The 25,350-nt window shown below is 36.5% G+C and overlaps 1 protein-coding gene across 1 annotated transcript; it reads right to left on the reverse strand.

Annotated features, from left to right (window-relative positions):
• Positions 1-6,732: 6,732 nt before the first annotated feature.
• Positions 6,733-19,257, reverse strand: LOC107582334 (NACHT, LRR and PYD domains-containing protein 12-like). Its single transcript, XM_016268131.1, has 6 exons — positions 19,091-19,257; positions 17,125-17,298; positions 11,539-11,712; positions 9,955-10,128; positions 9,396-9,569; positions 6,733-6,925 (listed from the first exon to the last, which is right to left on the reverse strand). The coding sequence occupies exons 1-6, from the start codon at positions 19,255-19,257 to the stop codon at positions 6,733-6,735; spliced, it is 1,056 nt and encodes a 351-aa protein (XP_016123617.1).
• Positions 19,258-25,350: the final 6,093 nt, after the last annotated feature.

Raw genomic sequence — 25,350 nt, forward strand, 5'->3', positions numbered from 1 at the left:
CGAGTCCTTTAAGATCTGCATAATCAGATACAGATTTTAAATTAATTTGAGCTCTATCAAACAATAATTTTCCAATTAAAGTGTTTATATGAAGGTTTTTTATTCTGACATGTGACAAATTATTAAAGCATCTGAAATAAAATGGAGGAATCCAATAAGAAGCAAGAACACAGAATTAAAGACACCTTTATAAAATGTAAAAGAGGCAAAGACAGGAAGGGACGGGGACGGGCAGGAGAGCAGCACTGGAGGCAGTGAAGTGTGTCACAGAAGTTTCTGTGTGTGGTGCGGGACACAGATTCCTCGACGCTTCAGAGCTGCTGCATATTTGATGCTTCACTCAAGCTCATTCTCAGAGTCACGCCTGTTATTTCCACACCAGAGCCTCAATACTCAAAGAGATCGGAATCCATTGAGGATTCACTGGGTGACAGTTTGCAGTCGCGTTTCCCTTGAATCACCAGCACAGACTAAGACTCCTTTTTTTTGAGGAGTTGTGTTGCTGCTGCTGTTGTTTCACTCCATTCCACAGAATGGCAAAGAAACAGAAAGAGCATTTTTTTCTATTTCTAGTGGCATCATCACATCATACCAACTCATCTGCTGTTGTTTACGTTAGTTTGCAGTAGTTTCTCTCTGACAGACTTGAGAGAGAATGAATAATGATCATCTATAATGGATACAGCATTTAAATAGATACAGTCAATATGCAAAAGAGCAGCATGGCATCACAATGCACAGTGAAAAACCTGGATTACTTGACTCTCTGAGCTGAACTCTCATGCTTTGGTGAAAACATACATGCATACATATCAAGGATATAGCTTAAAACATTATGTTTTAATATTTTTGAGCCTTTCAATACATATTAAATACTCAAAATGCATTTTTTTTGTGTGAATAATGCAAGAAGAAAAAAACGTTAAAATCTGTTTTAAAGCAGCCATGGCATGTATTTTCCATGCATAAACAATAATATTTAATATATATTTTAAAACATGTAATTGCGTTCATATAATATATGGAAATGCCACACAGAGATGTCCATGCTTGAATGATTTTTGAAGCAGTTCACTAAAACAGACAGTTTGAATTGATTCCTTGAAATAAACGGAGCTTACCAACTGTTTTTGCTACTGAATATTAACTCTGTCCTAACTTTCTCATACTCATAGGAGACAAAAATGGTCTGTGAAACTAATGACAGAATTGAACAATTTTCAAATAAAAAAGTACAATAGAATCTTTATAATATTCATATTTCACCAGCAAACTCATCAGAAATATATTATTCTTATTCAATATGCATCATTCTGTGTTGGTGTGTTCCTGCAAAATCCCTCACATAGTCTTAACAGATCCCATTTTTCCCCACTAAACTACTCCTGACAGTAAGTTCATGCACAATGTAAGTGTTATTGAGGAAATTCAGTTTGCGACTGTCCATAGCCCTCCTGTCTGATGTCACCTTTGCACTAAAATATGATCTACGGCAACTAACTTCCCATCATGCAGAACAACAGCATCATTTCCACACCCACCAACCTGTAGAGAATCTTCGACCACATTCATCTGACTAAATATAATCTCTTCTCCAGGACCATTTAAAATTCACAAAGCTTTCAACAAACCACAATACATGATGATGAGAGCAAATGCACTCTTACAGCAGCTGTCAATCAAATGAAAGCATCACCGCAGCCGAGACTGAGATTAGGACACCGTCTGCATTTCTGTCAATAATGATTTACACACTGAATCAAAACAGTAATAGATCTGATGTTGGAATTAATTACATTTCAATTTCATTTCATAGACCCGCCCTGAGTGAGCTGTCATCAGATGTAGACAAGAATGACTCCTCAGCGATCGAGGTGTTCTGTTGTTGGATGTAATAATGAACATAGCGGTCATCATTTACTCCCAACATCTGAGCCACTGAAGACGCAGTGGATTAGGTTTGTTTCTGAAGGGAATGCGCCCCTGATCTACATAAATGCGTCTATGTTCGCGCGAATCATTCGTGATCCAGTTTCACCTCCAGAAGAAGTAAGTGTAAGGTTTTTTAATGAATCTTTGCAAATCGCCTTTCCTAATAATGTGCTAGTTAGCAAGTTTCAAGATGAATGCGGCTAAAGTTTACCGTCTCTCAGAGAGCGGCTCGGAAGAGAGAGAGGGGGGGTCAGCAGAGCTCATTAACATTTAAAGCGACGTGCAATAAAACAGCTCGCTGTAGAAAGAGCTGTTTTTGACAGGGTTAAAACGGTGTTGTTTTACACTACAGTTGAGAAATTTCAACCAAACTATATTACAGACTTTTCATTAAGACCCTAAAGAATCATATGAACTTGTGGAAAATGGGCATCCCCATTGACCCCTTTAAAATGTTGACATTTGTTTGAATTGGCCTTCAGAGATTCAGATGGAAACTGTGTTGATCATGTTTCGCATGGTTTTAATTATCAACATATCCATAACAGCAAGAGTGAGAGTATATCATGAGGGGACTATGTGAATGGAAATTTGAACACAGCCCTTGGGCTCCATGGCAATGGAAGGTTCTAATTCGGGTTCCCTTTGTTGTGCATCTGGCTGAATAGAACTTAGAAATATGGTTCTGAAAAGAGCCGTGACAACAAAAGGAAATTAATTTTAATAAAGCCCAACCTCTCTTCGGAATAAGTCCATTGAGACAGACACAGCCTGACTCTCTCTCAGTGGTCTGATGTATTAATGGTGCCTAATCTTCAAAGAACGCAGCAGGTTGTTTAAGCCACATTCAAACTCCATGACGCTGGAATGAAAGGGGAACCGGTTTTCCGTGGCTTTTGTTTCTGTAATGGAGACCCACATGTGGGACACACACAGAGACATATGAACATGCGATAACAGAAAACCCTCAAAAGAAACAGAGCCACTGAACAAAGGAAGACGATTCACCACGTCGCACAATAATGAGGCTTATTGGGCTTAATATATGGTAACCTTTGTTCTGTTTTGCTCAGTGTTTTTGTCCTCGCTGTGAACCCTACATTATACGTAGCACAATGATGGTTGTGCAGATGTATGTGAGACCAGGGATAATTTAACTTTTTCGCTTTAGCAAATTTTATTTTTGTCGTTAATTCTTGAAAATTAACTTCTGTAAAGACATCTGAAACAACTTCAAGGAACAAATATAGCGGGTATTTAATACAGTAGTGGGTTATATTGATGCACTACATGGGGTAAGTTGTCACAGTGTGCAATTAAAAAGCCTGTTATAGACTCTACATCAACATGTAAACATTTACTATGATTTTTATGACAATTATGAAAGTCAAAACAAATCATTAAGCAGTAAAAAGGTAACAAATAATAAAATAATAACAATATAAAAAATATATATTTGTATAAAATATTTTAATGGTTGTGACAACTTGCCCAACCTGACATTTAAGAAACATTCTCCTGTTCTGAAAACCTGGTGTTGCCCAAATGTCATAATGCATGTACATATTGGAAATTTAGTAGACAAAACTCACCAAAATTATAATATGACACTTTTGAACTCATGTGCCCGGTTGCATAAAGCACCTTAAGTTTTTCCCTTATGAGACTTCTAACCAACATAAAAAAAATAATTTAAAAAAAGCATTTCAAGCACCTCCTCTAGCATCAGCAGTATACTGTCACTAATAAGCACAATCAACCTCCACCTACAGTCACTGACCACTGCCACTCTCGCCTTGGGGGGACAGGTGATAGTATCTATGAACTTGTGGAAAATGGGCATCCCCATTGACCCCTTTAAAATGTTGACATTTGTTTGAATTGGCCTTCAGAGATTCAGATGGAAACTGTGTCGATCATGTTTCTCATGGTTTTAATTATCAACATATCCATAACAGCAAGAGTGAGAGTATATCATGAGGGGACTATGTGAATGGAAATTTGAACACAGCCCTTGGGCTCCATGGCAATGGAAGGTTCTAATTCGGGTTCCCTTTGTTGTGCATCTGGCTGAATAGAACTTAGAAATATGGTTCTGAAAAGAGCCGTGACAACAAAAGGAAATTAATTTTAATAAAGCCCAACCTCTCTTCGGAATAAGTCCATTGAGACAGACACAGCCTGACTCTCTCTCAGTGGTCTGATGTATTAATGGTGCCTAATCTTCAAAGAACGCAGCAGGTTGTTTAAGCCACATTCAAACTCCATGACGCTGGAATGAAAGGGGAACCGGTTTTCCGTGGCTTTTGTTTCTGTAATGGAGACCCACATGTGGGACACACACAGAGACATATGAACATGCGATAACAGAAAACCCTCAAAAGAAACAGAGCCACTGAACAAAGGAAGACGATTCACCACGTCGCACAATAATGAGGCTTATTGGGCTTAATATATGGTAACCTTTGTTCTGTTTTGCTCAGTGTTTTTGTCCTCGCTGTGAACCCTACATTATACGTAGCACAATGATGGTTGTGCAGATGTATGTGAGACCAGGGATAATTTAACTTTTTCGCTTTAGCAAATTTTATTTTTGTCGTTAATTCTTGAAAATTAACTTCTGTAAAGACATCTGAAACAACTTCAAGGAACAAATATAGCGGGTATTTAATACAGTAGTGGGTTATATTGATGCACTACATGGGGTAAGTTGTCACAGTGTGCAATTAAAAAGCCTGTTATAGACTCTACATCAACATGTAAACATTTACTATGATTTTTATGACAATTATGAAAGTCAAAACAAATCATTAAGCAGTAAAAAGGTAACAAATAATAAAATAATAACAATATAAAAAATATATATTTGTATAAAATATTTTAATGGTTGTGACAACTTGCCCAACCTGACATTTAAGAAACATTCTCCTGTTCTGAAAACCTGGTGTTGCCCAAATGTCATAATGCATGTACATATTGGAAATTTAGTAGACAAAACTCACCAAAATTATAATATGACACTTTTGAACTCATGTGCCCGGTTGCATAAAGCACCTTAAGTTTTTCCCTTATGAGACTTCTAACCAACATAAAAAAAATAATTTAAAAAAAGCATTTCAAGCACCTCCTCTAGCATCAGCAGTATACTGTCACTAATAAGCACAATCAACCTCCACCTACAGTCACTGACCACTGCCACTCTCACCTTGGGGGGACAGGTGATAGTATCTTGCCGAAAGCGCACCAGCATGCATAAGTAATCATGTGTTGGGCATGGTGCCCAACCCTGTTCCTGGAGATCTACCTACCTGCACAGTCACTGACCACTGCCACTCTCGCCTTGGGGGGACAGGTGATAGTATCTTGCTGAAAGCGCACCAGCATGCATAAGTAATCATGTGTGGGGAGTGGTGCCCAACCCTGTTCCTGGAGATCTACCTACCTGCAGAGTTCAGTTCCAACCCTGCTTCAGCACACCTGCCTGTAATTATCAAGTGCTCCTGAAGATATTAATTAGCTGGTTAAGCCATGTTTGATCAGGGTTGGAGCTTTGCAGGAAGGTAGATCTCCAGGAACAGGGTTGGGCACCTGGGTGTAGGGTACTATGAAACATCTTTTAACCAAAAACCTGCTCTTTTCCTGTGCCAATTCAGAAATTGTTGCTTTTATATCACATCTCCAGATCAGCACGAAATGTTGAAAAAGTGTTTTCTTTTCCTCTCCATATGATTCCTATTAAATTAGTTTTTTGTAAATGCAGTGCTGCTTTGTTTACAACAATAACCAAGGGAATGCTATACTGCTGCTATTTCATAAGTGCCACCAACTCTCAGAGAGTTAATTTGCAGTTTCATTCAGTCCATCTGCTGTTTTTATTTGTCTGCTGTTTAATGTAACAGCTTCACAAAGCTAATATCAGACCATTCTTTTTTTTTGCTTAAAATCCTGGAATTATTCAATCTATTTTAAATAAAATACAACTGCTCTTCCTACATGTGTGTGACATCTTTGTTTGGATCATGATTGAAATACAGTGGTTGCCAGTTTGGCCAGTAACAGAGCAAATAATAAATACATTTGCTTTAAGAAAAAAAAAAATAGCAACTGGCACAAAAAAAAATAATGATCAGTGATTTTTCAAAGCCACTCAATGCTGAACGAGTTTATTTCAACAAGCAAGATGCTATACTTAAAGGGATAGTTCAACCAAAAATGAAAATTCTGTCATTAATTACTCTGGGTGTTTAAAAAAACACATTCATCAAGGATACATTAAATTGATCAAAAGCAACAGTAAATACATAATTTTACAAAAGATTTGTTTCAAATAAATGTTGTTCTTTTATAATATTGTATTCATAAAAGAATCCTGCAAAATATCACTGTTTTCACAAAAATATGAAACAGCCCAACTCAGTATTCACGGTGAGTCTAATAAATGAAGAGTAAAGTATAATCAAGCATTAAATTCAGTCTAAATGCATTTATAAAACTGTGCATCCCTGAGAGAATTGCAGAATGGTGACTTCAGTTATTCACGAAATATTTTAATGAAATGTAATTTTTTTATTTCACAGAAGAAATTTATACAGGTTTAGAATGACGTGAAGGTGAGTAAATGACAACAATTTTTAATTTGGCTGACCTATCCATGTAAGTACTTTCATTGAGAATGAGGTGTACCTAAATAAATAAATAATATTTTCCTCTATTTCCTGCAGCTCTACAGCTCCTTTTGAACGGCAGTTTACTTCACTGATAGTAAAACTGAAAAGATATACAGACATTCACAAGACAAAATTATTCGCACTGTTCAATATCCAGTTTGTTCAGTGTGCAGCTTTGCTCGTTCAGTAGATCAGAGAGCATCTTGACTCCTGATTCTCCAAGGTTATTGAAGCTCAGATCCAGGTCTCTCAGATGAGAGGGGTTTGAGCGCAAAGCAGAAGCCAGATAACCACAGCCTTCATCTGTCACCCTACAGATAGACAATCTACAAACACACACAGAAACAATGAAGATTATCTGAGACATTAGAACTCATGACAAAACCTTCATAAATCATGTGACCTGAATGAGGTAAACAAACATTTAGCTGCTAGTTTTAAACTGCATTTAATATAAATTGTAGATGATTAATGCAACCCTCAGGAAAATTGGGACATTTTGTAAAATGCTCTAAAATCAAGAATATCTGATCCATTAATTCTCTTTAACTTTTATTTAATTGACAAAAGTATATAGAAAAGCATTTTGTCAATATAAACAAATTCTGATTTTGATGGCTGCAACACACTCCAAAATAGTTGGGACAGAGGCAAAATAAAAGAGAAAATGTTATAGAATATCCAATTGTTTAAATTGAAACAGTAAGCAGGTACTTTGGTAATAGTTATCATGTAATATCATGCTTGGGTATAAAAGGAGCATCTCAGTCAGTGCAAACGAAGCTGGATCATGGCTCATGACTTTGTGCCAAATTTCATGAGAGAAGAGTCAAATCAAAAATCACATTTCTCAATGCAAAGAATTTAGATCTTTCACCAACTACCATACATAATATTGTGAAAAGATTCAGGGAATCCAGAGAAAACTCAGTCTGTGTAGGGCAAGGCAGGAAACCTCAAACCTCAGATAGCCACATGTGCTCAGGAGTACTTAGGAAAACCGCTGTCACTTAACACAGTCTGCCACTGCATCAATAAATGCAACTTGAATCTCTATTACTCTAGGACAGGGGTCGACAACCTATGGCACACGTGCCAACAGAGGGATAATCACTGGCATGCGAGCAATGGGCAAAACTGCATACTGACTTACAATTGGAGGTAATCATTCCTCATGGTCACGCAGTCTGTGAGAAGCTATAGATACAACTAAAGTGTGAGAATTACACTGCACTAGTCTACAGATGCGCGTGGCTCCGGCAAATTATTCACGTGACTGCTGCTCATACAAGGCAGTTCAGATCAGTGGTCTAACCCCTTCTTTACACTGCACACGTCTGTGGCGCATTACGGCTCTGACACGGTCACCAGAGCTGATCGCAACCACCCTAGTCAAAGCTTGTGTTTATACGACATTTCAGAAGCGGCTCTCTGTGCTGCTTCGCTAAAGATAGGTGCCTAGTCTATTTTTGACGGATGCCTAACACTCAGTGCAGACTAAAACACAGCTACAAATATTTTATCCTTTTCGTGCATCAATGGACTTCTGTGCTACAGCACAACAATAAACACAATTAAAACGGACAAAACATAACCATTTAGCCAACTTAACCATAGCAGAACCCCCCCAAAAACATGAAAAAAAAAAACAGTCTCATAGTCTCGCGAATGCAGTTGCTTCCACTGTCCAGCAGATTTTAGCTTTAACCCAAAAATAAACACACCTAAATCAGCCAATCAAATTCTTCGGAATCACTAGAGACTTCCAGGCAAGTGTGTTGGAGCAGGTTGGAGCTAAACACTTCAGGATAGTGGCCCTCCAGGTGCAGCATTGGACGCCCCTGACCTAGATAAATGTGGCTAATATTAGGTGCATATCCAAAAGATTGTGCAGAGTGTGTAAGTGCAAATTAGTACTGTGCTTACTGCACAACGTTTAACTTAACTTCTACAACATCAGAGTGCCTCTACTCAAAGTCCAGCTTTATTGCGGGCAATACATAGAGCTCACTTCTCCCCAATGTCGTAGACAAACTTCTGTTCCCTTTCTCATAATATGAGAAGATATTGAGTAAGGCATAGCTTTGAGTCAGGTATAGACTAATTGTCCAGATTCTTGTAGTGTTGCAGTGTGCAGCCATTAATTTATTCGTTTTTATATATATTTATTTTGTTTGAGTTCTGACCTCTGAAAAACTGAGTTTTCCTTTCATGTTAAGGCTATTTGTCCGTCGGCCTGATTATGTTTGCACAGATATTTCTCTATTAACTTTTCAGTTTACTGTATATTTATTTATTCATTTGTTTTTAATTTATATATATGCCAAAAATGTAAAAAAATATTTGTTACATTTTGTTTTTTAAGATAAGAATGATATCCAGCTTCATCTACGGTAGAAGTGAGTATAAGGGTTTTTTATGAAACTTTGCAAATTGTCTTTCCTAATATGTGCTAGTTAGCCAGTTTCGTGGCTGAAGTTTACAGTCTGCTCGTCACCCCACGGAAGAGAGGGGCGGGGTCAGCAGAGCTCATTAGCATTTAAAGCAACATGGACTAGAATGGCTTGCAGGGAACACAGCCAATTTTGACAGGGTAAAAAGGATGTTTTTTACACTACCATTGAGAAATTTTAATCAAAGTATGTTATAGACTTTTCATTAAGACCCTAAAGAACCATATCAACTTGTGGAAAATGGGCATCCGATGACCCCTTTAAACTGTGCTGTTGTATACAAAATTAATGCAATAGAGAGTATTTATAATGCTTCAATATACTGAATGAATGAATCTCAAACCTCAGTATTTTTAGTTGACAGTTTGGGCTCTTCAGTCCATCAGAAAGCAGCTTCACTCCTGAGTCCCGCAGCTCATCGCGAATCATATCCAGCTCTATCAGATGGGAGTTTGATGATTGTAGAACTGATGCCACAATTTCACAGCACTGACCAGTGAGTGTACAGCCTGCCAATCTGAATAGAACAATAAAAACTGAAAAATTACATGTCAATTTCATTTAATAAAAGTGAAAACTACAAGTTTCTGCTAAAAGCAGAATATGGCTCCAATCACCAGCTGATCTATACAGCCATCTACCAGATACTGAGGATCATAAGCAAATAGATTTGACTCTCCTGAAGGAAAAAGTCATGTTTGGAGAAGTTTGGGTTTTATGTTCTGAGTAAATAAAATCAACGGCATCTTAAAATGCATTGTTTTCTATGCAACAATTTTCTCCATTCCCTTTAGAAAGTGTAAGTCTTATACATATACAAAGTTCAAGCATTAAATAATCTAATAAACATATACAGTCATTGTTTATAATGGATCAGTATACTAAATGAATGAATCTCAAACCTCAGTATCTCCAGCTGACAGTTTGGGCTCTTCAGTCCATCAGAGAGCAGCTTCACTCCTGAATCCTGCAGGTCATTGTCACTCATGTCCAGCTCTATCAGACGGGAGTTTGATGATTGTAGAGATGATGCCAAAAATTCACAGCACTGTCCAGTGAGTATACAGCCTGCCAATCTGAACAGAGTAATAAAAGCTTACTAGGGCTGCCCCCTATTAATTGATGATCCTGATCCTGGAGGGCCACTATCCAGCAGAGTTTAGCTTTAACCCAAAAATAAACACACCTGAACTAGCTAATCAAATTCTTCTGACTCACTAGAAACTTCCAGGCAAGTGTGTTGGAGCAGGTTGGAGCTACTATAAACACTTGAGGTTTGATGATTGTAAAGCTGATGCCACAATTTCGCAACACTGACTGGTGAGTTTACAGCATATGAATCTGAACATCCCTTACGAAACAACAATATATGGTAATATACTGCAAAATATAATGCAATATATTACATAATACATTTCCATATATTGGAAACTAGTGCTTATATTTTTCAATATATGCATTGACAATATATAGCTATATATTGATATCTGTTAGTGTTTAATGTTGTATTATTTTGAAATGTAAAATGGTTTCTGGTATGTGTACGTTTGTGGGGTTACCATTGTGCAGAAGAGTAGAGCCTGTGGTCAGGAAGACGACTGGCCAAACACTGTTAAACTATATGTTACTTTGTTTAAAAAGTAATGGTAGTGCACTGTTCAGCACAGTGATAGTCTGTTCACTAAGTGCTTTATTATGAGCAGGTGTGCTTATGCTATTGTAAGCTAGCTATATTTTAATATCTGAAACATGCATATCATAAATGATTGTTAAATATAAGAAACATATATTTCCATATATGTGTGTGCATATACTGCATGAATATATGTTCATATTTTTACACATGCAGTACCAAATCTTATCACATGTACATCTATATATTATAAAGTGTATTACTGAATATAAAATGACATATATTGTGATATATAAGTAAATATATTGTCACATATTTTGCAATATATGAAAAGCAGCAATTCCTTATGTATTATTCAATATATTGTAATATATTTACACAATATATTATTCTGTAAAATTTCTAATATACCATTATGTCGGTTAATATATTAATCATTCATATATTAGGAAATATATTTTCTTTGCGTAAGGGAATCTGAACATATATTTTGTTATATATTTACACTTCATTTGATATATGCTGATAAATTACAAGTTCGACTGAAAGAATAGTATGGTTCTGATGACCAACTGACCTATACAGCCATCTACCAGATACTGAGGATTATAAGCAAATAGATTTGCATCTCCTGAAGGAAATAGCCCTGTTTAGGTAAGTTTGGGTTTTAAGATCTGAGTAAATGAAATGCTGCATCAGCGGCACCTTAAACTGTGCTGCTGACTCTTGACATTATTTTCTATGCAACCATATTCTTCATCCCTTTTAGAAAGAGCGACTCTTATACATACATATTCAAAATTCATGCATTAAAGAACCTATTAAAAATGTAATATATGAATGAATCTCAAACCTCAGTATCTTCAGCTGACAGTTTGGGCTCTTCAGTCCATCAGAGAGCAGCTTCACTCCTGAATCCTGCAGGTCATTGTCACTAATGTCCAGCTCTATCAGACGGGAGTTTGATGATTGTAGAGATGATGCCACACATTCACAGCACTGTCCAGTGAGTGCACAGCCTGTTAAACTGAACGGCATAGTGAAAAACCCTGTATTTGAAAGACTCAAGGTAACTACTGTCCAGCATTAAGCAAAGTTAGCAACAGTCTCACACAGGTGCTGCTTGCAGCGTAGGTCTTGTTTTTTTGTGAAAACATAGTGGAAGACATTGAGGTTTTACAACCTTTAAAGTGGAGTGCTGAGAGAAATTGTATGAATGAATGAATTATGAATGCATTTCTGAAGTTAACAACTGTCTGCAGCAAAGTATCAATGGTATTTCCTTTTCATATTTCTTCTGTGGGATGCCTAATAAAGTACTATGTATTAGTGCAGCATTGGTTTGTGTACAGCAGTTACCAGGGAAACTGCTCTATTTCTGTTGTTCTTTAAGCACCACCTACTGTCAGAGAGTGGATTTACACTTTTAGTTTAGTAATTACTTCATTATTTAATATAGGGTATGTTTAAATTAATCGGTCATCAAAACAATTGGTAACACTTTAATATAAGGACCAATTCTCACTATTAAGTAGTTGCTTATTAGTATGCATAGTATTACCATATTGGCTGTTTATTAGTACTTATAAAGGACATATTCTGCATGACCATGTTCTACATCCTTAATCCTACCCAATACCTAAACTTAACATCTACCTTACAAACTATTAAGAAGAAGTAAATGAGAAGTTTATTGAGGCAAAAAGTGTGACCAAACAATTTATGGCCAAAATGAATTGGAGTAAAAACAGGTTTTATTATTAGCATTAGAAGTTAAAGCTAACGTTCAGTTTACACATTTGCATACAATGTTGTTGACTATTTTATCTAACACTAAATAGCTATTTAATTTAAAGGGGTGGTTGATTGTGATTTCACTTTTTTCACTTTAGTTAGTGTGTAATGTTGCTATTTGAGCATAAACAATATCTGCAAAGTTACGACGTTGAAAGTTCAATGCAAACGGAGATAATGTCTTTTAAAATTATGGCAGTTTAATGCCTACAAATACGGCTGGTAGGGACTACAACGAGCTATTTCCTAAGTTGGTGACATCACAAACCCTGAAATTTACATAAACCCTGCCCCTGGGAACATGCAACAAAGGGGGCAGGGCCATGCTGCGCTGCTTTAGAAAAGAGGAAGAGTTGTTGCAATGCCGTCAAACCTACGGGTCCACGAAAAAAATCTATTCATACAGTTTTATGCAAACGTTTGGGCACCCCTCTGAGGCTGCATAATAATTATCTCTTTCTTTATAAGAAAATATTCTGGTGATATACCATTCAGTTTCTAGAGAAAGCTGCATGAGGGGTGTTTTTCAGACAGAAATTCTTAGTGTAGCAGTCAAATGTGATAAATAAAGCAAAAGTTTGGGCACCCTTTCAGTTGTGTTGATTTTAAAACATGTAGTCTCTTATTGTTGATTAATTACAACACAATATTGATTCGATTGGCTCAGTGAACCTTAACACTGCAAACTAGGGTGCAACACATCATGGAAAATGATATGTAAGGTAACTAATTGGTAGTTGTGCTTCTCCTTGATTCTCTACTGGAAAGTAGCAACATGGGAACCTCAAAAGAACTCCCTAATGAACTAAAAACTAGGATAATTTGTCAATATGAATTAGGAGAAGGATACAAAAATTTTCACAAAGGTTTAAGGTCTCTGTCTCCACAGTCAGAAATATTGTTAGAAAATGGAAGGCCACTGGAACAGTCCTTGTCAAAAATATCTGAAAGGCAACAGCGAAGAATGGTTAGAATGGTCACAGACAAACCACAGAACATCTTGCTCCAAGAACATCTTGCTGCTGATAGTGTCATTGTGCATCGTTCCACAGTCCAGCACACTCTGCACAAGGAACAGCTCAATGAAAAGGTGATGTGGAAAAAGCCTTTTCTGCATACTGCCAACAAGCAGAGTTGTTTGAGACTCATCTGGACAAGCCTGAATTATTTTGGAATAATGTGCTGTGGACAGATGAAACTAAGATAAATTACTTCATTATTTAATATAGGGTATGTTTAAATTAATCGGTCATCAAAACAATTGGTAACACTTTAATATAAGGACCAATTCTCACTATTAAGTAGTTGCTTATTAGTATGCATAGTATTACCATATTGGCTGTTTATTAGTACTTATAAAGGACATATTCTGCATGACCATGTTCTACATCCTTAATCCTACCCAATACCTAAACTTAACATCTACCTTACAAACTATTAAGAAGAAGTAAATGAGAAGTTTATTGAGGCAAAAAGTGTGACCAAACAATTTATGGCCAAAATGAATTGGAGTAAAAACAGGTTTTATTATTAGCATTAGAAGTTAAAGCTAACGTTCAGTTTACACATTTGCATACAATGTTGTTGACTATTTTATCTAACACTAAATAGCTATTTAATTTAAAGGGGTGGTTGATTGTGATTTCACTTTTTTCACTTTAGTTAGTGTGTAATGTTGCTATTTGAGCATAAACAATATCTGCAAAGTTACGACGTTGAAAGTTCAATGCAAACGGAGATAATGTCTTTTAAAATTATGGCAGTTTAATGCCTACAAATACGGCTGGTAGGGACTACAACAAGCTATTTCCTAAGTTGGTGACATCACAAACCCTGAAATTTACATAAACCCTGCCCCTGGGAACATGCAACAAAGGGGGCAGGGCCATGCTGCGCTGCTTTAGAAAAGAGGAAGAGTTGTTGCAATGCCGTCAAAACTAGGGGTCCACGAAAAAAATCTGTTCATACAGTTTTATGCAAACGTTTGGGCACCCCTCTGAGGCTGCATAATAATTATCTCTTTCTTTATAAGAAAATATTCTGGTGATATACCATTCAGTTTCTAGAGAAAGCTGCATGAGGGGTGTTTTTCAGACAGAAATTCTTAGTGTAGCAGTCAAATGTGATAAATAAAGCAAAAGTTTGGGCACCCTTTCAGTTGTGTTGATTTTAAAACATGTAGTCTCTTATTGTTGATTAATTACAACACAATATTGATTCGATTGGCTCAGTGAACCTTAACACTGCAAACTAGGGTGCAACACATCATGGAAAATGATATGTAAGGTAACTAATTGGTAGTTGTGCTTCTCCTTGATTCTCTACTGGAAAGTAGCAACATGGGAACCTCAAAAGAACTCCCTAATGGCCTAAAAACTAGGATAATTTGTCAGTATGAATTAGGAGAAGGATACAAAAATTTTCACAAAGGTTTAAGGTCTCTGTCTCCACAGTCAGAAATATTGTTAGAAAATGGAAGGCCACTGGAACAGTCCTTGTCAAAAATATCTGAAAGGTAACAGTGAAAAATGGTTAGAGTGGTCACAGACAAACCACAGAACATCTTGCTCCAAGAACATCTTGCTGCTGATAGTGTCATTGTGCATCGTTCCACAGTCCAGCACACTCTGCACAAGGAACAGCTCAATGAAAAGGTGATGTGGAAAAAGCCTTTTCTGCATACTGCCAACAAGCAGAGTTGTTTGAGACTCATCTGGACAAGCCTGAATTATTTTGGAATAATGTGCTGTGGACAGATGAAACTAAGATAGAGTTATTTGGTCACCACCAGAGGTGCTTTACATGGCGGAAAAGAAGAACCTGCTCGCTACTGTTAAATTAGGTGGAGGGTCCATGCTGTGGGGCTGTGTGGCAGGCGCAGGTACAGTAAAACTTGTCAGAGTTGAGAGTCACATGGTTTCCACCCAATATCAGCAGATTCTTAAGAACAATGTTCAAGAATCAGTCAAGAGGTTGAAGTTGTTTCAGCAGGACAATGACCCAAAGCATTGTTCCAAATCTACCAAGGAATTCATGCACAGACACAGATACAATGTTCTAGAATGGCCATCCCAGTCCCCAGACTTGAATATCATCAAAAATCCATGGATTGACTTGAAGAGGGCTGTCCATGCTCGTCAGCCATCAAACTGACATTTTACAAGGAAGAATAGTAAAAATACCTGCAGTCAGAATTCAGGGAATTATCAGTGGCTGTAGCGTCCACAGGCTGTTATTTCAGCAAAAGATGGCTCTACTTAATATTGATTTCCTGATTCCATTGGGGTGCTCAAATTTTTTGCACTTGTCTGTTTTTGTTATGATTCACATTGCATTGTTTCTGTTGATTCATTAAATTCTATTTCAGAATTTAAATGTTACTGTATCTACAAGGTATTTATTAATTTAAGGTAATTATCAGGGGTGCCCAAACTTTTGCATAAAAATGTATATAAGGCCCGGTTTACACTATTGTGTTTTCAGCAGTTCTTAATCCTGTTCCTCGAGTCCCCTGCTCTGCATCTCTCTCTCATTCTCTCTCTCGCTCTCTCATTCAGATCATCAGCTCGTCAGCTCCAGCAATGAACTGTTCCAATTATACACTTTATGTGTATAGACAGACAGATATTTTTCACATAGCTACGAGAAGCGTTACACATGGACGTGCACGCTGTTGCGGTGGTAGTGAGCAATACATGCTGGCAAATACTTCTTACTCTTACAAAAATGCTACAATGCAATCATGTATTCTGCTGTATTATAGCTTTAATCAGGATAAAACCATATATTAGAAGCTAACATAAGCAGTAGCATTTACTAATGACAGCTTATCTAAAAGTATGAGAGAAAAAAAAAAAAATCATACCATTCTGAAACGTCCGGTTCTGCGCGATCCTCTTCACTAATATTCCCTGAGTCACAATCAGGCTCAAATTAATAAGCAATATTGACGATGTCATTGTTTATAATACAAACTGAGCGCGTGCCACTGAGATGAGGGGCGTGACTTTTCTGGACTTCACCAGGTGGCCAGTCAATCACAACACACAGGGCCAGCTAACCAATCTGAACTCATTGCGTATTTCTGAGGGAGGGGCTTCATAAAACCAGGAAATCATCAGAGCGTTTATTGGAGAAGGGACAGAGCATTGTAGAATAAAGATAAATTATGTAAAAAATAATGTGTTTTTTTTTTAAAGCGAAGCATTAACATGTTAGACTGCACCCCATAAACACAATCAAGCCTAGAAAAAAAAAACAGTCAACCACCCCTTTAATTATTTGGGCTGTGTTGTTGATAGTGAACAATTAATTCAATTACTATAAATGTAATATTATAGTAATGTGCAAGTAATAGGACAACTTATATAGTATTAGCATTAGCAGCAATATATATATATTTTTACCCTTTACAAAAATGTAATTTTGACTGAATTTATTTAAAGACAGAGCCACAATTTTTTTTCAGTAAATCACTGTCTAATAAAAAAAGGAAAAATGAATCAATTTTATGTTTAGTTTTCCCCTCACTGTAACGAAAACATACCAAACCATAACTTTAAAACCATGGTACGTACCAAACCAGCAATTTCGTTTGCTATTGTACCCCTAATAAAAAATTAAAAAAAACATCTGAATCTCAAACCTCAATATCTTCAGCTGACAGTTTGGGCTCTTCAGGCCCTCAGAGAGCAGCTTCACTCCTGAGTCCTGCAGCTCATTGTGACTCATGTCCAGCTCTATCATGGGTGAGTTTGGTATCTGCAGGGCCAAAGCCACAGTTTCACAGCAGGTATCATTGAGTTTACATGAGGAGAGTCTGTAAAAGAAGATATTTGTCAAACACATATATTGTGTTTATCTTGTAGGACCAGTTCTCTAAGAACATTCAAGCTTTCTAGATAAAAGAGCCCGGTCTCATGAAAATGCATATCAATACCACAGTCAATTATTATTATTATTATTTTGTATTTTACGTAGGGCTGTCAGTTTAACACGTTAACTTAATCAGTTATGAAAAAATATTAACGGACTGGCCCCGCCCACAATCCTGTGCATCATCTTACATTTCATACAGTTGACTGTTGACAAACATGATGCAGGACAACAACTCCATAAATGCAGTTAAGATATTGGGGCAAAAAATGCCCCTGTATGAGTTTTTGTCTCATATTTTTTATCATATGATGCACGATATCACACCAGCAGCGAAAGCAATATCACACGAGTGCTGTTTTTGTCACGAAGAACACGAGTGCAAATGTGATTTTATACAACAGTTCAGTAAATAAGAAGTTAATATTGTGCAAAATTTTAAAACAATATTTTGCATTTTGTTTAATTTTGCCAACAAAAATATTACCTATAAAGCTATTCTATTTGATACCCCTTCCCCTACCCCTTCCCCTTGTCCCTTGAAACGGAGTGTGAATGGGTAGGGGTGAAAATATTCCCCTAAGAATTGGGACACCACTACTATACCGTCACGCGCCATCATACGTCATCTCACTCCTACAATACTTCACGTGAAGGGGTAGGGGTGTCTCGATTCTCTTTTGGTTGGAGGGGTAGTGGTAAGGGGTAGAAATGGGATTGGGCCTTAGTTTCTGAATGAATCCGCGTTTTGAACGAATCGTGTGAACCAGAGAGCTGTTTACTGAATTCGAACGAACCGATTTGTTTGTGTTTGAACGAACCGATTCATAAAGAAATTGACTGCTATTTTCTGGTAGTTTTCGTTTCTTTAAGTATCATTTCATTTATTAAAAAAAAATAAATAAATAAATAATAAAAAAAAAAATTCTAATGTTGTTTCAAACCTGAATGACTTACTTTCTTTCGCACAACATAAAATAAGGTATTTTTGAATGCTGTTGGTAACTAAGCTGTTTTGAATTTCAATGCATGAACAAAAAATACAGAGATGTTTCTCGAACTATCTTCTTTTATGTTCCATACTTTATGTAGCCTAAACATTTGACACAATAATAGGTTTAAATGATCTTTTGGGGGTATTTTCACACCTAAATTTAGTTTGCGATTAATTCGATTAATTAATCACAGCACCCTGTAATAAATTAGATTAAATATTAATATTTTTTAATCGACTGACAGCCCTGATTTTATGTGCTATTTATGTGCAAAATCTTTGTTGAGCATACGATACACATGTGTTTGGTGTCCATATAATACACCGTTTTTGCGTGCATATGATATGCTCTTTGTTGGTGTGCATATATTTTTTAGTAAATACAGTTTTACTCCCCAAAATCAGTAAAAGTTACTTGCTTTGCTTTTCTGCAGCATCTCACAGCTGGCAAGAGACTCATGTAGCCTCCCCATGTGGTCTCGTACGTATTCAGGTTGAACTCATCCAGCACATCCTCGGACATCATCAGTATGTAGGCCAGCAAGGAGCACATGGAAGACTTTTGTATAGATGTAAGAGGAACTTTTTTCCTCACGGAAAAATGCAAGGGATTCATTCATCATTAGATGTGTTATTTAATACCTTTTTATCCAGGCATCAGATTATATGTGTGCGCGCACACACATATTGTGACATGTTCTGTGTTCTATGAAATGCCTGAGATCTATTTATCTAAGCGTACCTTGGAATGCTACCGAATTCCTCCCCAGTCATGCGGGCGTCAGATGCCAGACACCAACAGACCATAAGATCTTCAAAAACATTCCTCAGGACTTCATTTATGGTGTCCTCACCAGACAGAGTTATACAAACATCATATTTCTCCCCCCGGAGGGCAAAGGTCGACATCGGAATTCCACATATGCTGATTTACACATCCGGATATCATTAACAGGTCAAAGGTCACATCTGGATATCATTAACAGGTCACGGGGGTCAGCGCAAGGCGGGTGGGCCACGTGGGGGAGGGGAAAAGTCAAAAAGTCAAAAGCCATAAATCATTCTTGACACATGCCGAATCATACTGACTACTTACAACATAATAAAAAGAAGGCTTCAAACAGATGTATGGGTCTATATACAAAATGCCCATTATATGCTCTGTATCTATCAGTTTTGTAGCCCTATAAATCAAACAAATTAACCATTTCTCATTATGACATCTCACCAATTGTGAAGTGTTGCTAAAAATACACCTTTCATGACAGAAGGCTCTGTTTGTGGAATTTTCATTCTATTTGTTTTCAAATAAATATAGTAGTGTTAATGTATGTATTATTCCAATTCCATTCAACTCAAACATTGGACTATATACATGAAACTAACAATAAAACGCTCAGAATATGAATCTTTATATAGTATAGCACTAGGCTTGTTTGGGAAGTACACCTTCAGTATTTTTATACAGACTCCCTATAAACTCCCTACAATATTAACAGAAACATTCTATGAAATAAAGAATATAGTATAATCAAACATTACACGGAATCTAAATGCATTTATGAAAAATGTTTATCCCTGAGAGAAATGTAGTAACATATGTAATATAGAGGTAAGTAATATCGATATATTGCCTGTTGATTGTTGTGTGTGAATGTATACGAGCATTTATGTTAGAAGACTGTGTTGTTATAACTAGCTATTTTTGTAATGTAAACATAAGCAATACAAATATAAAAAAAGAGAGTAAGAGCCTACTAAATCTCTAAAAAAGAACTGAGGGTTAAAGTACAAAAAGTTTGTGCCAAAAGTTAATAATTACACTCAAGATTTTGTCACCTAATATCTTGGCTTGTCTATCACATGACACACCAGAAAAACATAAATATTAAAGTTTTACTGATTGAAAAACAAGGGCAATATAATAAAAATCTACATGAACCAGCACATGCATATTATTATTATTATTTTAGATCTTAAGAGATTTATGGTAAACCTAATTTAAGCTTTAATATTTCTATTCTCTGATGTATAGATGCACATAATGAATCAGTTAAATTAAAGGTTGTAATGTTGAATAAGTCTGTGTATTTATGATAAAATTGCATGAGTTTAATAAGCATGAGAAACAACTTATTAAACTTCATGTCAGTGACTTTGCTGCATGAATCTGCTGTGATTACTGGAAACAGGGATCAGTGAACAAGGTATTTATTAACTCACCTTAATAATGAGTATCTTTCTCCTCCTCTGAAGTGGCAACTTGTTCAACAGAAGTGCTGCTAGTCTTCTCACTTATGCTTTCTTCTTCAGTGGGCATGTCTCTCAGTACTGCCGCTCCCTATAGAGCAGGGGTGGGGAACGTTGATGCTGGAGGGCCGGTGTCCCTGCAGAGTTTAGCTCCAACTTTAATCAAACACACCTGAACAAGCTAATCAAGGTCTTCAGGATACAGGTAGTTTTTTTTTCAGGGACTCTGCAGGACATTAGCCCTCAAGGATCAACGTTCCCCACCCCCTGCTATAGAGACAGAGCACATTTAGGCCACGCCCACATGGGGGGGAGGGATGTGGGACAATCCAACGCTCTCCATTGACTTTCTATTGCGGGAAGCTGCCTCCTTGTCATTTCTGACTTATAAAAAAAAACAGAGCACTGCCTAAAAGCTGCCATGTGACAAGGTGTACAGTAAACAAGCTAAAAACACAGAACTACTTTTTTTTCAGAACGTTTTTATAAGCTGTAGTTGTTTTTGACAAGGAGGCAGCTTACCGCAATAGAAAGTCAATGGAGAGCGTTGGATTCTTGTAGCCATGGTAACAGCAAATTAACCATGATATTGTTACTTCAAATAATGATTTACAAAGATGTATTAAGATAATAATTTCTGTGGTTATAAAAACAGACCTAAGCCAACAATAGCCTTTAAAAGGACTTAAAATGCATTATATAAAAACAACGAGACAATAATGATTTGTTAATAACACTGTTAAAATACATACAGTAACGTAGGCTAATACAAAATAAACTATTTATGTACATTACATGTTATTACAAATGCCTGCAAAGGGAGCCAAAGGCCTGGTAATTGCTGCTGCTACACTTACAGGACAATCAAATCCTTCTTTAGGCTATTGGCCAAACATTTAATTCAAATATTCACTTAATCTTTCATTTTTGGCCAGCTTTTTGCTATAGATGACACAGCCTCTATAATTTCTTCAACAAAAAAACATGTTTTTTGTAAACCCTTACAATAATAAACCCAGGTTTTATCGTAGTAAAACTGCATCATTTTCTTTTGCGTGATTTCTGAATGCTTGAGACTATAAAATCAATTAGACAACTGTATTAATAAAGTCATAGCCATAGGTAACTGTCTAGAGCTACAATTGTAATTTGTAAATAATACAATTTATTAATTTACTTTAATATTTTATTAAAGTTCTATTTAACTTTAGTTTAGTAGTTTTTTCCCCCCATAATATTTGAGGAAGGGGGCACAACAATATAATACTGCTTAGGGGAGCTAATAATATTATTGAGCTAATATTATATGTGCCTAAAACTGTGTTTTTCATAGTAATCAAAACATTATTTGCATGTTTATTAATCACAGGGACCTGTATACACACGCAGCCTCAGTGTGGTTTCCTCAGACCAGGTTTATCGTTCAGTAATTTAAAATGAAAACTCTTTCTAAAGTCCCGTACACAGATGATAGGAGAGTCCAAATGAGACAGACAGACAAACATCACTGAGACGCAGATACACAGAGACAGACACACTTATTAGCTTGATATTCAATGTAACATGAATGGAATAGTACATCCAAAATGTAAAGTATTATTTAGAATAACATTCACTTACACTCATGTTTCTTGTGTGGAACACAAATTTTAGTGTGTAGATTCGCTTCCAATTGCCATGCCAGATATGTACAGTGAACGACATAATGCACAAAACTATGTAACACTATTTTTTAGTTTCTGAGCGGAACAAAACTGTTGTTTTTTCATGTTTTCAAAGTGTTTTCATGCTCAAATCACTAATAAAATTATCATTAATGCACTGACAATTCAAGACACTTAAATAGTTTTTTAAACAGGCAAATAAGTGATGGCATGGATAAAAAATGAAGGCATTAATGGTAGAGTTGAAACAGTTGTATATCAGTATAGTTTATATTAAATCTGGAGGGAGACTCAGCTCATTATTCATCAGCCTGTTTGAACACCTGCTCCAGAAAACATGGCATGGATGGAAATGCTTATTAATGCACATTAGCCATGTAAACTTATGGCCGATTTGCATCTTTCTGGCATCCATATTTAGACTCACACACAAGAGGAAGACAGGAGTGTATTAACATGCACACAAACACATTGTACTAATGACAGCATAAGTGTTTCAAAACGTCACAATATTTGAGTGTAAGACACCTAATTATCCAAAAATATCTTAATTCACATATCTCAATCAAGCTTCTGTAAGCTCTGGCCCTTGTTTGTCTTGCGTTGAAAACAGGTGGACTACCCACAAGTCCTTGGGGTGTCTCTCTCTCTCTCTCGTCTGGCTGCAGTGGGAACAGCTTGCGGGTCCAGTGGGGAAACAGCTTGCAGATGAGTTGGCCAAATGCATTAACGGGGGGTGGTTTGTATTTAGCATCAGCTCTCTGCTCAGTCTTATGCTTCATGTCCACTGAGTTCATTCCTGTTGGAGAAATTTTCTAAGTTCTAACAGCCTTCTGAACCGTCCTGTTTAGGTGTTGGTTAACAGGATTCTGCAAATTAACCTGGATGTCTTCAGGTCACCATTACCTGATTACAAGGATAACATGTATAAAATTAGGAAATTATGTGATCTGGCTTTTCACGTCTCATCAATACTGCATTGTTTCACTTTTGGCAAATGCTTTTATCCAAAATGAGCTGAATTGCATTGAAACTAAACATTTTATCGAACCTTTACCTGCTCTATATGCAATATTTTGATTTATCTCAATAAATGTTTGGAGCATGTTAACTCTTATAAATTTGAGCATAATTAATAAAAACACCATAGTTACTGAACTTATGATTAGTACAGTAAAGCTGAGGGTAACATTGTATTGGCCACCATTGTCAAAAAAAAAAAAGTATTTACAGTAGTAACAATAACTGAAGCATTACTTCAAACTAGTTTTACCGCAGCAAATTTGAGTCATTTAAAGAGCATAAAAGGATTAACTTACCTCAGTTTTTCCAGCTTCCCTCAAATTCCCAAAATCACCTGCTTATGCAAATTTACCATCTTACTGACTCCAAACATTTGACTGGTAATGTATCACTGTTTCCACAAAAATATGAAGCAGCACTTTTTAACAATTTATTTTAGGTTAAAATGAATTCTATGTTGATTTTACTTTATAAATATACCATTATAAATAATTAACATATTTGTTCATAATATATATAATTTTTGTAGTTTTAGGATGAAGGATCTACATTCAGTACATTACTGCTTGTACTAATATTTTTTCATTTTTATTATTATTTTTTGGATAGAAATTCGTCATTTTTTCAAGGACACATTAAATTGATTAAAAGTGACAGTAAAGACATTTATAATGTTACAAAATATTTCTATTTCGAGAAAATTTTAAGTTCTTTTGAACTTTCTATTTATCAAAGAATCCTGGAAAAAAAGAAAGAAAAAAAAATGTATCACCGTTTGCACAAAAGCATTGTGCAGCACGACTGTTTTCAACATTGATAATAATCAGAAATGTTTCTTGAGCAGCAGATCAGCATATTATACTGATTACTGAAGATCATGTGAAACTGAAGACTGGAGGAATGATGCTGAAAATCACATCACATTCGCACATCACAGAAATAAATTACATTCTACTATATAATGACTTAGTAAACAGTTATTTTAAATTGTAATAATATTTCCACAATATTACTGTTTTTCCTATATGTATGAACAAATAAATGCAGTCTTGCTGAACATAAGAGACTTCTTTCAAAAACAAAAAATTATTCCAAACTATACCGGTACTGTATATATCAGACAAGTTAGAATAAAACTAATGGTTTTTCTGTTGGTCCTGTGTTTCTGAATACACTCATGAAGGTCCCTGCTAATTAGCAGCAGCTTTATAAGAACTCACTCTAGGCACGGTGAGACTGGTGTTGAATGGTAATGACTGGCACGCTGCGACACTGCTTGGAAAGGACCTTCATCACTGGCACAGTCTGGTGTAGATCTGGCTTCAGATGTAGAGGCTGGCATACTGTCAGATGGCAAAGTTTGGCAGGGCACAGCAGAGGCTGGCATGTATAAACAAGGCTTGGCATGACATGTGCCTGCACTCTGTGCCACCCAAACCATAAAGAAGTTTAATTAGAGGACTAATGCCCACTTCTGGGGCGGCACAGTGGGCAGCTTGCACAGACTGGCAAAAGCACACTGGGGAGCAGACCTGGACATGACTGAGAGGAATGAACACACACACAAACCAGTGAACCAAAAATATAATCATAATATAAAAATCATAAATTAAAACCATGGAAGTAGAGTTACAAATCTTCACATACCTCTGTTTTGTGCATTCCCTCTCTTTCCCTAAGCATATTTTTCCTTCACTTGCTGCATGATTTCTTGGTATCTGCATGCTAAAGAGAAAGACATTTAAGACCTTTATAGACTTATAAAATTCACAGTTGCCCAAAAAAAGGCCTGCAGGCCAAAGTTGGGCCACAATGACCTTTAATTTGGCCCACCATGCCAAATTTATATATATATATATATATATCACTCTCATATAGACAAACAGGTAGTGAAATCATAATCACCTGTGTGCGGCTCAGGATCTCAGCTCTATTTCCGAAGGACAGGACTGTGTTATCTGAGAGCCGCAGACTCTCCTGCTCTTGACCTGAGCTTTCCTCACTCAATTCCACGCGGATACACTTCAATATGCATCCGCAGCCTTTCCATAGACAGAGATGAAGA

Source organism: Sinocyclocheilus grahami, unplaced genomic scaffold (genome assembly GCF_001515645.1).
Source record: "Sinocyclocheilus grahami isolate Dianchi unplaced genomic scaffold, SAMN03320097.WGS_v1.1 scaffold43.1, whole genome shotgun sequence".
Taxonomy (NCBI): Eukaryota; Metazoa; Chordata; class Actinopteri; order Cypriniformes; family Cyprinidae; genus Sinocyclocheilus; species Sinocyclocheilus grahami.